This window comes from Mytilus californianus, unplaced genomic scaffold (genome assembly GCF_021869535.1).
Source record: "Mytilus californianus isolate M0D057914Y unplaced genomic scaffold, xbMytCali1.0.p SCAF_19, whole genome shotgun sequence".
NCBI lineage: Eukaryota > Metazoa > Mollusca > Bivalvia > Mytilida > Mytilidae > Mytilus > Mytilus californianus.
The window spans coordinates 2,018,276-2,032,253 of NW_026262667.1; the positions used below are offsets into that span (position 1 = coordinate 2,018,276).

At 32.3% G+C, this 13,978-nt stretch overlaps 1 protein-coding gene across 1 annotated transcript; it reads left to right on the plus strand.

The window, feature by feature from the left end:
• The first annotated feature begins 950 nt into the window (after positions 1-950).
• Positions 951-11,716, plus strand: LOC127727048 (uncharacterized). Its single transcript, XM_052234458.1, has 3 exons — positions 951-2,035; positions 5,524-5,561; positions 11,261-11,716. Exons 1-3 carry the CDS (start codon positions 1,054-1,056, stop codon positions 11,696-11,698), a joined length of 1,458 nt encoding a protein of 485 aa, XP_052090418.1. The 5' UTR covers positions 951-1,053; the 3' UTR covers positions 11,699-11,716.
• Positions 11,717-13,978: the final 2,262 nt, after the last annotated feature.

Genomic DNA, 13,978 nt, shown 5'->3' on the forward strand with positions numbered 1-13,978 from the left:
TTATGTGCCGTTTGTTTTAGTTAGTGATCATCCTGGTAGCCGCACTGTTTATTTTTTTGTTACTGCGAGTTTTAATTAACGAAACGTGATCAAGAAAGTCAAATGGGAAGATCTGTGCACACTTAAAACTCGTTTAACCCCACAACTGTGTGTGCACGTACGAAGTCAGGCTATCTGGACCATGTCAAGTTCGTTGTTATTTCGTCTAAGTTTGTAGGTTTGTTTGGTACTGCTGTTCTATGTGGTCTGTACGGTATTTTTGGTAATTTTTATTATCGGCCTTTATTTATATTGTCTTTCCCGTAAAAACTATGAAATAGTTCTACACCAAAGGTTGTAGTTCCTTCAGGAGAAATTTACCAAAGACGATTATGAATGTTCTGTTATGGCCTTTCTGTTTTATACTGTCATATGTTTTATTTCCACCTATACAAGCTTTTGGTCTCAAGCGTAACTGGAGAAAGTTTGTTATATATGGAAAAACGTCGTCCTGAATATGCATGAAATATTTGCTACTGGACGTCTAACAACCATCAATCAATCTATTGAAAAACGTGAAGTCGAACGGAAATCGTGATCACGCGTTTTCATTGTTTCAATATCTACAGCATTAACATACATATTTGAACCTTTTTGACTGCTTATTACATAAAAGATTTAAAACCAACTTTTATGATGATATTTGTTGACTTATTATCATAATTGCATAATAAAATGAATAAACGTTTAAAAAAAATGATTTATTACCTTGTTAAGAAGTTCCGCATATCTCATGAAATAGCATTAAATATGTTTCAAGGGAGTTGTCCATGTTATTTGATTAATCAACATGAACGAAATTTAAAGAACTCTACAATGGTGTAAAATAATTTGTTATTACTTTTAAACCAATTACCTGACATATCTAATGCATAACCTCACTCTAAGTCCACCGTCAACGATTTTTTAGCGTTTGATAAAAATATATAATTATGTCATAAAAGCATATCATACCTGTGCATAAATATCAATGTAAACAAATCAAACGTATCGACGAGATTATGTTTAAAGACTATGTCGTTCACGGAGGACATCAAATGCCTCAGTGATATAGTATATGTTTTACCACAGAGAGTTCGGGTAGTGGAAGCGGTTAGGGACTTGCCATTTGCGGCCGGGGATATTCTAGTGTTAGAATTAGTGAAGAATTTAGATCTAGTGGAAGGAATTGACAGAGTAACTAAAGAAAAGATTCGTATTCCTTTAGACTATCATGGGAAGGTACACAGGCTGGGAAAACGTTGTAATTCGGTTGCCGAAATTTACCAGGATAAATCCACGTGGTTCAGTGTTGAAGAACCATTTGAAACACCGATATCTCCATGGCAAAAAAAGGTAGTTAAAAGTGGAAGCGTGGTTGAATTAACCGATATTGAACATGAAAAGGGAATCATTGTCAGACTTTTAGATGATCCTGTTTTTATTTCAGAAGAAACACCTTTATACTTTAAGATTGTATTAGACGATGAAGTAGAATCTTTAAAGCAAATTGTTCATGATTTTGGATTACAGAATATAGTCATAAAAGATGAATACGAACATCCTAACGAGTTGTTTGCACCGGGTAATTACATATTAACAAATATGTTGATCGAGGAATTTGTTCTTGGTTACAGAGAAACTTTCCCAGGAGGTCAACAAACACATTTCATCATTCCAGTTTCGTGTGGCTTACGGCTTATTCTGGAAATGTCATCACCAAATTTTTCAAAACCATATAAAAATGCATTTTTCGTGCCAAAACATCTCTATAGTAATGATATGATAGCAAAGTTGTATTTGGAATATTTAAAAACGAGAACGAGACTTCTGGAAATAGAAGAGGAATATGTACCGGATATCCCACCAAGACTTTCAAAATCTGCTGTCAGTAGACAATCTCTAATGTCCAACCAATCAGGAGCTAGTTCTGGACCTGTCAGACCAGACAGACGAAGACGGACCATTTCAATACAATCAGAGGATATACCAAAGCCGTTTGAGCGTCTTTCGTCTCGTAAGTTACGTTTTATTTTCATTTTCAAAGAAATGCATCAGAATTTTGATCAAACCCATATGTACAGTCGCTACATTGTAAGCGATTAATAGGTCTGGAAAAAAACCAGAAATAAAATGCGTATTTACAAGGACGCACCGCTTCATTAAAAGTTAAATCCATTAACTTTGATCAAATGATTAATCGATTAATCAATGTCCAATGGCAAGTATTTCAAGCGACAAGAGTCCGTTATATACAAGAATAACCTAACCGAAACTAAAAGAGTCTGGTAAAGGTCACAGGAGCAGCTCCGTTAATTGATACTGTATTCAAATTTTTTAATGCTTGAACCTTAAATAGTTTCATAATAAGCTTTATACTTAAGCAACACATCATTCATTAATACAAATTATTATAAGCAAGTAAAATATACCGTTGCTGTAAGTATCAATCATTAAAATGAAAAGGCGTGACATTATATCTCAAACCCAACTGCATAAAAATGTATCCTAGACACACAAAAAGAGTAAAAAAAACACAGCAAAATTTATATTTCTTTTCACCAAAGCAGCTTTTCCGAATATTATAAAAAAAAAATCTTCATATCTAAATTAAAATGGTTGTTTTGATATTTGATTATCATTGTCAGTGTCAGTTAATAAACATGTGTCGTTTGTTGTTATCCGTCAGTGAGAAGTGTCAGTTAATAAACATGTGTCGTTTGTTGTTATCCGTCAGTGAGAAGTGTCAGTTAATAAACATGTGTCGTTTGTTGTTATCCGTCAGTGAGAAGTGTAATATTTAATATGCTTTGATTGCAAGACAGCAACGTGTTTCATGAAATCCTTTATTCAGTTGTTTTTGTTGTTTTAAAATACCTGTGTGTATGTGAAAGCGATAAATTAGTCGAATAACACCTTCCTTGTCTTAGACTAATGGACTGATTAAATTAAACACATGTAATGATACCTCGTCATTAAAGTTCAAACACATTTTGTGCTGCGCATGACGATACACTTTCATGGGTTAACTATCATCGACAGACGCCAAAGATGGGTAATTCTATCTTTTGATCTTTTGATAGAATTAATGATATTGTCACAATAGGTGTATCATCATAAAATGACGTGCCGTGAACAATCATGACTGACAGTTGACCTCAAATTCGGATTAATGTTTTTAAGGATATCATAAATGATTTTGTATATTATAGTTATAAAGGATGATAACGAACATTCTAGTGAGGCATGGGTGGATACGACAATTAAGATTTTTAAAATGCAATCGCCTTGTCCGACTGTTCTTCTAACAATTATATTCGTCTCACTTTTCCAAAGAACTACTGAACAGAACGACTTCTTATTTAGTCAATCTCTTGACAGTGATAAGTTTTAACGCGTGTGATATGCTCAGCACAACACGTGCATACTTTTCGTATAAAAATAAGGAGCTTGTGGTATGAATGCCAATAAGACAACTACATGTATCCATCAGAGACTAAATGACGTGGATATACCCAACTAGATGTCACAGCACCAGGGGCGGATCCAGCCATTTTTAAAAGGGGGGATCGGTTTCCAACCATATGTCTCCATTCAAAAGCATTGATCGACAAAAAAAGGGGGGTTTCAACCCCCCCGGACCACCCCCCCAACCCCCTCCCCCCGGCCTCCCCCTGTATCACCATAAATCATCTGTTTAATGAATTATTATTAAATAATTATGGTCGACATGTAACCTTGATCTTCGATCTCAGGGTGAAATATTTGCAAGAACCTTGTCTTTACCAGAACCTTTGTATTTTTTGACAGTAGGTGAAATACAATGAGCAAACTTGTGGCTAATGTATGAAATAAGAAGTTCTTTTACTTGTTATTAGTATTTGACCTTATTATCTTCGTACAGCAATACCCGAGGGACGTGGATTTTTGTAAATTTCACAATTCTTGTTTACTTCTTTCCACCATAGTTATTTTCTGTTACTTAAATTTATAATTCCCCAAAACAAATTAGTGCATTTAAAAAAAAACAATTTATAAATTTGGACTGTCACACGAAAGTAAGTATATTGGAATGGGACAGAAATATTGACATTCAACATACGAGCCCCCATATAGTTGTTGTAATGTTCTTTGCAGAGACGGCGCAGCACTCACGTTACCCATGGCATCGAATTTAACGTCCCCACTTCGACCGGACGTGTCTGCGTATTTATACATCCCGCACAACTAAGCGAACTACTTTAGCAAGGGTTTTACTGTCTATATCCCATTGAACCCTAAGGGGTCAATTCTTTTCGACTAGTCAAGGATTCTAGACAAGTTGCTGCTGTTATATTTGACTGCCGATTGGTTGCTTTTATTTCAATACATCAGTAATAAACTTTTATAAACAGTACGAATTTTGGGCTGGAATTTTTATAACTTTTGTTCCTGTTTAAACTTTCAATGACTGAATTGATTGGTTCTAACATGGCTAATCAATTACACGTCTTTGAAGGTTCAATGAGGAACAAAAAATATAAAAAAAATCAGGCGAAAAATGTGTCTGATAACAGATTTTAAGCTATGTGTTTTATTTCCTGGTCATCATAAAAATGTAGCGTGTGTTTAAGGAATCAAACTTTGATATTGATTTCCGCGCTCACAAAACACTTTTCTAGAATACCTTTCATCAGGTACGCTCGTGAACAAAAGCTTCTTGACAAAAAGAGGCCGAAGATACCAAAGACCATGACAAAATACAACAATAACATGACAAAAAAGAACAACGATGTAAAGGAAATAAAGTCTTCAAAACACAGAAAACTAAAGACTGTGTGTGCATCACAGACCCATGAAAAACGGGGATGATCTCAAGTGTCCCATATCTATGGTAATGTGTTATAGATATTCTAAAACTTAAAACAAATGACGGTGCCCCTAAAATTTTGTAAAAGATGACTTCAATTTATCATTAGGAAGCCTTGGTTCAATAGCTTCCTTGCAAGCAGCAACCTTATATACAAGGCAATTACAATCATTAAACGCAAGCTCTGGGATATCGTATCAATTTGTAGATATATACTCAATATGCAGGCGCTGCTGGAATGTTGCTACATAGAAATGGAAAGTTCACAATAAGACAGCTGAAATCGTCTCTTTTGACGTACAGTTTAGTTGTAAACCAACCCTCATTGTCAATCAATCTAGATGTAATCAAGATATTCATGTGTTTCGGCACTTATACATCCTTGGCTTTCAAATATTTGGATTCCATTTTTTTTAAATGATACAAGTTTGCAATCTTTAGTTGTAGCATAATTACATAATTATTAAATAAACTTGAAAATAACAGACAAAAGGTGTTTTTGCTGATGTTGTATTCAAGTCCTTGTTGATGAAAATCCCCCTGTAAAAGACAATATTATCCCATCAATAACAGTTGAAACCAACTTAAATGCAATCACAAAATAAATGTTAATCAATTAGAGAATGTAATTTAATGATTGAACATGTTTATTGCAGTTGACGAAACAAATTGTGCGAGCTTGGAGGAAGTAAATGTAAGTAGACTGTCTGGTTAGGGGAGGGTTGGCACCTTCAAACGAGTTTAACCCCGCCACATTCTGTATATGCCTGTACCAAGTAAGGAGACTGCAATTCAGTGGTTGTCGTTTGTTGCTGTTTAACATCGATTTTCGTTCATTATTTTGTACATAACTTAGGCCGTTAGTTTTCTCGTTTGAATTGTTTACATTTGTCATTTTGGGGCCTTTTATAGATGACTATGCGGTATAGGCTTTGCTCATTGTTGAAGGCCGTACGGTGACCTATAGTTGTTAATTTCTGTGTCATTTTGGTCTCTTGTGGAGGGTTGTCTCATTGGCAATCATACCACATCTTCTTATTATTATATTGAGTTAAAGCCCTTTTAACTTGCTTAGATTACCCTTGAATTAACCGATGACATGACATACTGTTTTAACTTTCTTTAAACTGTTACTAAAACTAAATAAAGATTGATAAGTATTCCTTCAGTATCTAATTTACGGTACAAAGATCACAGTATGCACTCTCGATGTTTTCGCTTTCCAGACAGTAGTTGTCAATTCTGTGCGACTTCGGAAATTGGAGAAATGATAAAGAAAAATCCGTTGAAAAAAGGAAAAATTTCAGCGACAAAGTTGAAAAAAAAAGAATGCATTTACCTCTTCATAAACTTTGAATAAAATAGAGAATGGAAACAAGGAATGTGTCAAAAAGACAACAACCCGACCAAAGAACAGAAAACAGAGCAAGCTCACTAATGGGTCTTCAACGCAGCGAGATAATCCCGCGCCCATAGGCGGGCTTCAACTGACCCCCAAACAAAAGTGTATACTAGTTCAGCGAAATGCACGCCACACTAACTCAGAAACATACAACGAATATTGTTAATTGAGACTCTCCAAGCTAATGTTATTCTAAATGTAAAAGTTTTACTGTGACTTGACTATAGGTGTTGCTGTTTACCTTTACCTATTGTTCAACCAGTTTGTGAAATTGACCATACAATTGGGACATTTAAATTGACCAGCTGCCAGATTTAAATCTCACTGAACCAGTAAGAATCTATCTACCTTGATGGATTTACCTATGAAAGGTCCATGAAGTGACTTTACCTGTTCAGTGGTTAAATGTTGTTCAAACTTTAAACTGACTATTGTTGATTTATAGATGAAAACAGCAAATGTTCAGGAAAATATCATTTGATATTTTAAAAAAGACTCATCTATTCCAATAACAATAATAATAACAACAATAATAATGTAAAGCTGTTATTAGGAAATGAAATTTAATAGTACATGATCAATTAACAAATTTTGTATCCTGCCCCATTTGAAATTATAAAAACAATGCTGATTTCAGTAAATAACATAGCATGCCTAGTTTAAATTAGTATATTTGGTATGAAAATAGCTTGAGTATGGCCACAATATGCAAACGATTCCATGTTCCAATTTTTGCTATAAACTGCTGATTTTTTGTTTTATTTCATTTCCCAATGTTTTTCTTTAGAGAATCCTAAAATAAGTAAAGGAAATAAACATTGAAATTACAGTCATTTTTTTAAATGAATATATTCGTTGATGGCCATACAATGAAACATAACGGAAAGGAGAGATTTTTACTTTACTGTCATTTCAAATTTTAGGAGTGAGCAATCCAGAACAAGAATATATATGTTTTTTTTTCTTGCAGGGTATTTAATTGCATGTCATATAATGCACTACATTTCATCTTATTTTTTTCATAGCCAAAACTATGAGTGCTTGGATTTCTTTTATATTGTTGAAAAGACCTCGGCTTTTCTAATGGGAGATAACTCAAAATATTTTTTTTTACTCTTGTGGAAATCTGAATTATTTTATAATTTCCATAATTTTCCCAGGTTAGTAAACACCAGAACAAATGTGTGCATTCTTTCATTTAGACATTTATTCAATACTTATTGACATGAGCCTTGTACAAAAGATTTATGCATAGTGAAATATAAAAAAATAATAGTTATGAATAAACTGTTTATTTATTTATTTATTTATTGACACTGATATTTGATATTCCACCCAGTATTCGAGTTTCACTATTTGAAGTAATTTTAAAATATTTTCCTAAATCTATTAACTTTTTGGAATATTTTCTTACATTTTTCTCTATATCACTAGATTTTTTTTCTATATCCAACGTATTCTCTTTGATTTCCCATATATATATCCCAATTAAACAGGTACAGAGTCTTTATATTAGATCCAGAATTTTGTAATTTTTGATTATTTCCAATATCACATTACAAATTTTTTGGATATTTTATTTATATTTTCCCCTATATCGCTTGTTTTTACTATATCCACAGTATTCAGTTTTTATTTTTTTCCCATGATATATATCCCAATTAAACAATATTAGATCCAGAATGATTATTTCCAATATCACATTCAAAATTGTTATCCTCATGTTATGAATTTTTTGGGAATATTTTACTTTTATTATTCACTTTATCACTAGATTTGACTATATCCACTGTATTCACATTTCATTTCATTTCCATGATATATATCCAATTTAAACAGGTGAATCATCTTCATATTAGATCAGAATTTTATAATGATTATTTTCAAAATCACATTTAAACATTTAAAGCCACAAAAACACGTTGGTTGAACTTATTTCTCCTACTTGCATTCCAGTTTTGAATTATTTTACCTTTTTGATTAACTAAATCCCAATTTATAAAAAGTTAATTCCCTTGAGAGAACACAGTATTTGTATGCACAAAAATCCTAGTAGATTTAAAAGAAAAACACTGCAAGGTATACTCCAATTTGTTTTTGATTTTTACATGTACATCATTATGTGAAAGCCACACAAAATATTTTGAATGAATTATTTCCTCCTTGATACATTTATGACAATCCAGTCAAAGTCACATTTTAAGAAGAAAAATTAAATGGCATATAAGAAGTGAATTCAAATAAAATAAATCTCAATTTTTATGCACATTGATTCCAATAGATTTCAAACACTGTAAATAATAATCCAAAATGAAAAATTTGAAGGGATATATATGAAGAAATTCATAACATATATCCATCTGAAAACTGAAACTGAAATCACCTGAATAGCTATTTCTTGTTTCACTGACAACTGGACAATACTATGTATAAGGGTTAACAATTTATATATTATTTTATTATGTAAAAACAGTATTCATTTTCATACATATCACATGCTGTTAAGAAAATCTTTCGACTGATTTAGATTTTTGGGTCAAAATTAGATTAATCATCTATATTGGGGACTTAAAACAATGAAAACCAATGATATTTTCTTCCCTATCAATTTTATGATAGAATAACCATAGGTGAAGAAAAATATCAGGAAAAAAGCATGATGTAAGGTTGGGTTAGGTGAATAAAAAACAGTACAGGTAGCATCAAGGTAGACTCAACTCTAACAATAACAACTGGTCAATTTAAATGTCCCAATTGTATTGTCAATTTTACAATCTGGTTGAACAATTGGTAAAGGTAAACAGCAACACCTATAGTCAAGTCACAGTAAAATTGATAAAAATATAAAATGGATAACAGGAATGACCAAAACTATTGGACAGTGGAGCAGACCATGCCAACCCCAAACACCCGAAAAACATATTAATTTACATTACATTGCATTGTACGTTTGTTGAGGAAGCATTAAATATGAGTAATTTTACAACGGTATGATCAGTACAGCCGACAGGTTATCATCAGAGAGAATCCAGTTTGTCATTTATAATTCTAATGAATTGGCACAATTTTCGAAGTTTAGATTTCTGTTTTTTGGTTCATAATAGCATTAAATTTTAAAACATTACAGTTCGTTAGGTATTTCTTGTCAATCAGTAGTGTTCTATCTGTCAGGAGACTGCTGCATTCCATTACATAATGGTATTCGTCACCTATAGCAACTCTGCACAAAGGACACTTTCTCTGTTCTCGAGGAATGTTTTGCCATCTACCGTTTTCAATCGGCAGTTTATGGTTTATTGTCCTCAATAATAAAACATGCAAGATGGATTATATTTACAGACAAGATGTTGATAACGACTGTATCATTATTTGAAAGTATTCAGAAGAATGTGGTAATTGTAACCTGTACAAGTAACATTCGTGTTATTTCAAGGTTACGTTCATTAAAATCAGCTTTGTTAGAACACACAGAAGCAAACTGTCCAAGTTGTGAAATGGACACGCCATAAAGAGTCATCCAAAGAGGAAAGTTTGTTATTGCAAAGCTGAAATGTCTCTTTTGTCGTATATTTTTGTATAAACTTTTCCATTTTTTGTTAAAGTAATACAGCTATGTTTAAAAATCGATATTGACTGCTGTGTTTAACTTATGTTTTGTTTCTACAGCCTCCCCCATTCCTTCTGTGTAGTTAACGCAGCTGTAATCATTCCTTAGTTATTATTTCAGTAAACTTTTTACTTCAATATTCCAAAACATTTTCCTAAGTAGTTATTTCAGTAAACTTTTTACTTCAATATTCCAAACATTTTCCTTAGTTGTTATTTCAGTAAACATTTTACTTCAATATTCAAAAACATTTTCCTTAGTTGTTATTTCAGTAAACTTTTTACTTCAATATTCCAAACATTTTCCTTAGTTGTTATTTCAGTAAACTTTTTACTTCAATATTCCAAAACATTTTCCTTAGTTGTTATTTCAGTAAACTTTTTACTTCAATATTCCAAACATTTTCCTTAGTTGTTATTTCAGTAAACTTTTTACTTCAATATTCCAAAACATTTTCCTTAGTTGTTATTTCAGTAAACTTTTTACTTCAATATTCCAAACATTTTCCTTAGTTGTTATTTCAGTAAACTTTTTACTTCAATATTCCAAAACATTTTCCTTAGTTGTTATTTCAGTAAACTTTTTACTTCAATATTCCAAAACATATTTTTTAGTTGTTATTTCAGTAAACTTTTTCTTCAATATTCCAAAACATTTCTTCCTAATCTTGCAAAATAAGTCTTTTTGGTTATTTTTGTCGTTGGCTTGCTGACTCATTGACGTATACCCCACATCTCCTTTTATTCATGTTTATTTTATTGACGTTTTTCCAAATAAATGTGACCTTTCTGTTTTACTTGTATTATTGGATTTTTGTCTCATTGGCGTTCATATTCATATTTCTTCCATGTAGTCGACTACTCAGCCTACTAGTAAAAAAATACTAATTTGACACAATATCCCTTCATACATTAGACAAAACCAAATGAACAGCGCTTGTATTGCTGTTATTCATCTATAAATCAAAGTGAAGCCCTTAATAAAGAACAACAGCCCACACCCTCAGAAAGTTCAAAACGACCGCTAGCACCGGTTGGAGTGTAATTTGTTGCTAAAGCTACATATACTACAAATAACATTTTAAAAAATCTTTATAGATTAGGTGCGACCGAAGTGCTTATCTACTTTTTACCTTCATCAGGAACAATCAAAACCAAAAATTTGAAAGTTAAAATACAAAAACAATCCGAACATTTAGACAACTACGAGACGCATCAGACCATGTTTAATAACTTGGCAGAAAAAATGTATGAAAAGGGCAAATAATTCGGGTGGACTTCATAATAATAAAAAAAAAATTGTCGAAGAGAGAAAATAAAGTAATGCAAATAAAAAGTTTAATAAATGGAATTAATATTCGAGCATAGTCATTTTTTATTTTAAGGATACAGACCTACATGTGCTTGAAGGGAGCTCCGACGGGAATTCTGAGGTGATATCTCCTCCTTACATGGAACTTAACAAGACTGATATAGCAACGACTCATATTTATGATGAGATGGCATTTGACGATATGGAAAATACTCAATGTGCAGAAAATACATCTACCTCGACCAGTAGAAACGTGTTTTTTTTTCTGTGCTGTGGCAAATCTTGTGAAGATTCGGATGATATTCACGACATGGCAGTACATCAACTGGTAAAATACTTAAACAGAAACCAGTTGCCGAGTATGGCGAAAATATGTAACAAACATAAGTTAGATGGCGCATTTATCTCCGAGTTGACAATAGAAGAACTTTTGAGCGAACCATATTTCCAGAGCGAAGAACAAGTGGATATCTTTGTTAATCTTGTTTCTAAACAAAGTAAAAATAAATAATATCACATAACACTAATAGTTAAATGGTTTAATGGATTTTATTATACTTCATGTCGAAATGCGGGATTCTGATTGGTTAATACGGGGTAGACAATTTACTCTATCCCATGGCAAATACTCTATTACCTTTCACGAGACGCTTGATCATTTGTTCGTTTTACTAAACAGGAATGACTTATGTACAAGATGTGAAATTTAACAGATAGTAAATAACAGAGAACATTCGGATTAATAAAGTAAATAAAACATAGCTAAAAGGGTGATAGAGCAGATTGTTACCCCTCGAAAAGGCATTGTCAACCTTGGCTTCGCCGCGGTTAACAATATTTTCTCGGGGGAACAATCTGCTCTATCACCCTCTCAGCTATGTGTTATTTATATAATAAAGTATGACAGGCTGTTAGAGAACAATGATCAACACGGAACACTTTTAATTTGCAAATCGCTTATACCTGCAGTGTCATATAAATAACCAATATGTGCGTAACGACATGGGATTTACTAAATACCAAGTTTTAAAACTCCAGAATATTAAGCTCTTTTGCAATTTGAATTTAAATAAACATAGGATTTTATAATCACATGGGATTCTGCATTAATATCACATAATCTAATGGTTAAATGTTTTAATGGATTATACAGTATGATGGGCTGTAAGTGAACAATAATAAATCTCTTGATATTAGTTGTTTTGGAAAAAATTACATTCAGCATCGAAAAATAAGGAAAAAATGTCGGGATACAGAGCAATAAGAAAATATTGTTCAAATAAAAGAATCAAGATAAGTTTTATAACTTAAATACATTCTGATAACTCGAAAAACAACCGGATTCATGGTCTAAATCACTTCCTGAAAACACTTAAATAAAAGACAGGACGTACACTTATGAGAGACAAAATATACGCCCAGTATCATTAATCAAAGACAGGACGTCGTATACTTATGAGAGACGAAATATACGCCCAGTATCATTAATCAAAGACACGACGTACACTTATGAGAGACAAAATATACGCCCAGTATCCTAGCCCCCTAACTCAATAAATATAAATCCACGGAGAGAGTCTATAACAAGGAGGAGGAAGAGACTTTACAAGAGGAATTCGAAAGCCTCGCGAAACAAAGTAACAGTGAATATAATAGAAATGAAGGCTTTTTTACTTATTCATAATGATAAGACAAAAAAAATCATCCCAAGAAAAACCCAAATAAAACAATGCAGAAACCAAAACTAAACCTATAACAAACAAAATAACTGAAAACTTCCTTTCTGTTGTTGTCTGTGTTGTTGGGAAGATTCGATACAATGGAATGTTCACTTGTTTATACAATTGTTATATTAAAATTTTGTCTTTGGCAATTCATAATTTTCCTTGAACAATTAGTTCATACATGAGTGGTACAAAAGGTTGTTTAACAAAAGCCTTATTAACATGTAATGTACATAATCCAAATTCAATAATTTAGCGCTTACATGACTTTTGATCTAGCTAAACTACGTAATCATAAATAGTCAAGTTGAATGTCATGTTTTCTTTCTTCTTTATCAAAAATAAATATTCAAAAATAATGTAACTTACATAATGAGAAATTTTAGAAATAAAATAAAAATCTAAACTTCTCAAAGTCCTTTTTCCAAATTGTGAAAATTCAATAATTTTCACTTATTGTTTGGTCTGTTATATTAAAATGTTGTCTTTGGCAATTCACGATTTTACTATAACACAATTGACAGATTTAAGCGGTGTTCAAAATTTAAAGAAATGAATCTTATTTGACATGAGATAGAAATGTGTTTTTGTACAATTGTGTACCCTTGTCACGCCTTTAATACACAAAGAAAACTGAAACATGGATATAACATGGTCAAATTATTTCAAGTAACAGTTAAAAATGACAGAGAATAAACCAGGTCTTTATAAAGCTTATAAACAGTGGCGCCGATTTTGTTATTTCTCTCTCCACATGAAGCACCCGTCATTATCAAGTATTCAGATCCAGTTTTATATTAGACATGTGCCTTAGCAAGAAAATCTCATAAAAGATACCGGGCTTATAGTTTTTTACGCTATACGCGCGTTTCGTCTACAATGATTCACCAGTACCGCTCGAATAAAAAAAATTAATATGGCAAAAAAAGGACGAAGTTGAAGCGCATTGAGAACCAAAATTTCCGAAAGGTTTTTTGCCAAATACAGCAAAGGTAATCGATTCCTGTTGTAGAAAATCGTTTCCCAAGTCCAAGTTTTGTAAACAGTTTATTGGTTAATATTACCAT

Bases quoted from the DNA above. Each gene is read 5' to 3' on its own strand.
- LOC127727048 (XM_052234458.1), top strand. From the start codon at position 1,054: ATGTCGTTCACGGAGGACATCAAATGCCTCAGTGATATAGTATATGTT. The intron at 2,036-5,523 runs GTAAGTTACGTT...TGTTTATTGCAG, and splicing joins GTTTGAGCGTCTTTCGTCTC to TTGACGAAACAAATTGTGCG. The intron at 5,562-11,260 runs GTAAGTAGACTG...TTTTATTTTAAG, and splicing joins CGAGCTTGGAGGAAGTAAAT to GATACAGACCTACATGTGCT.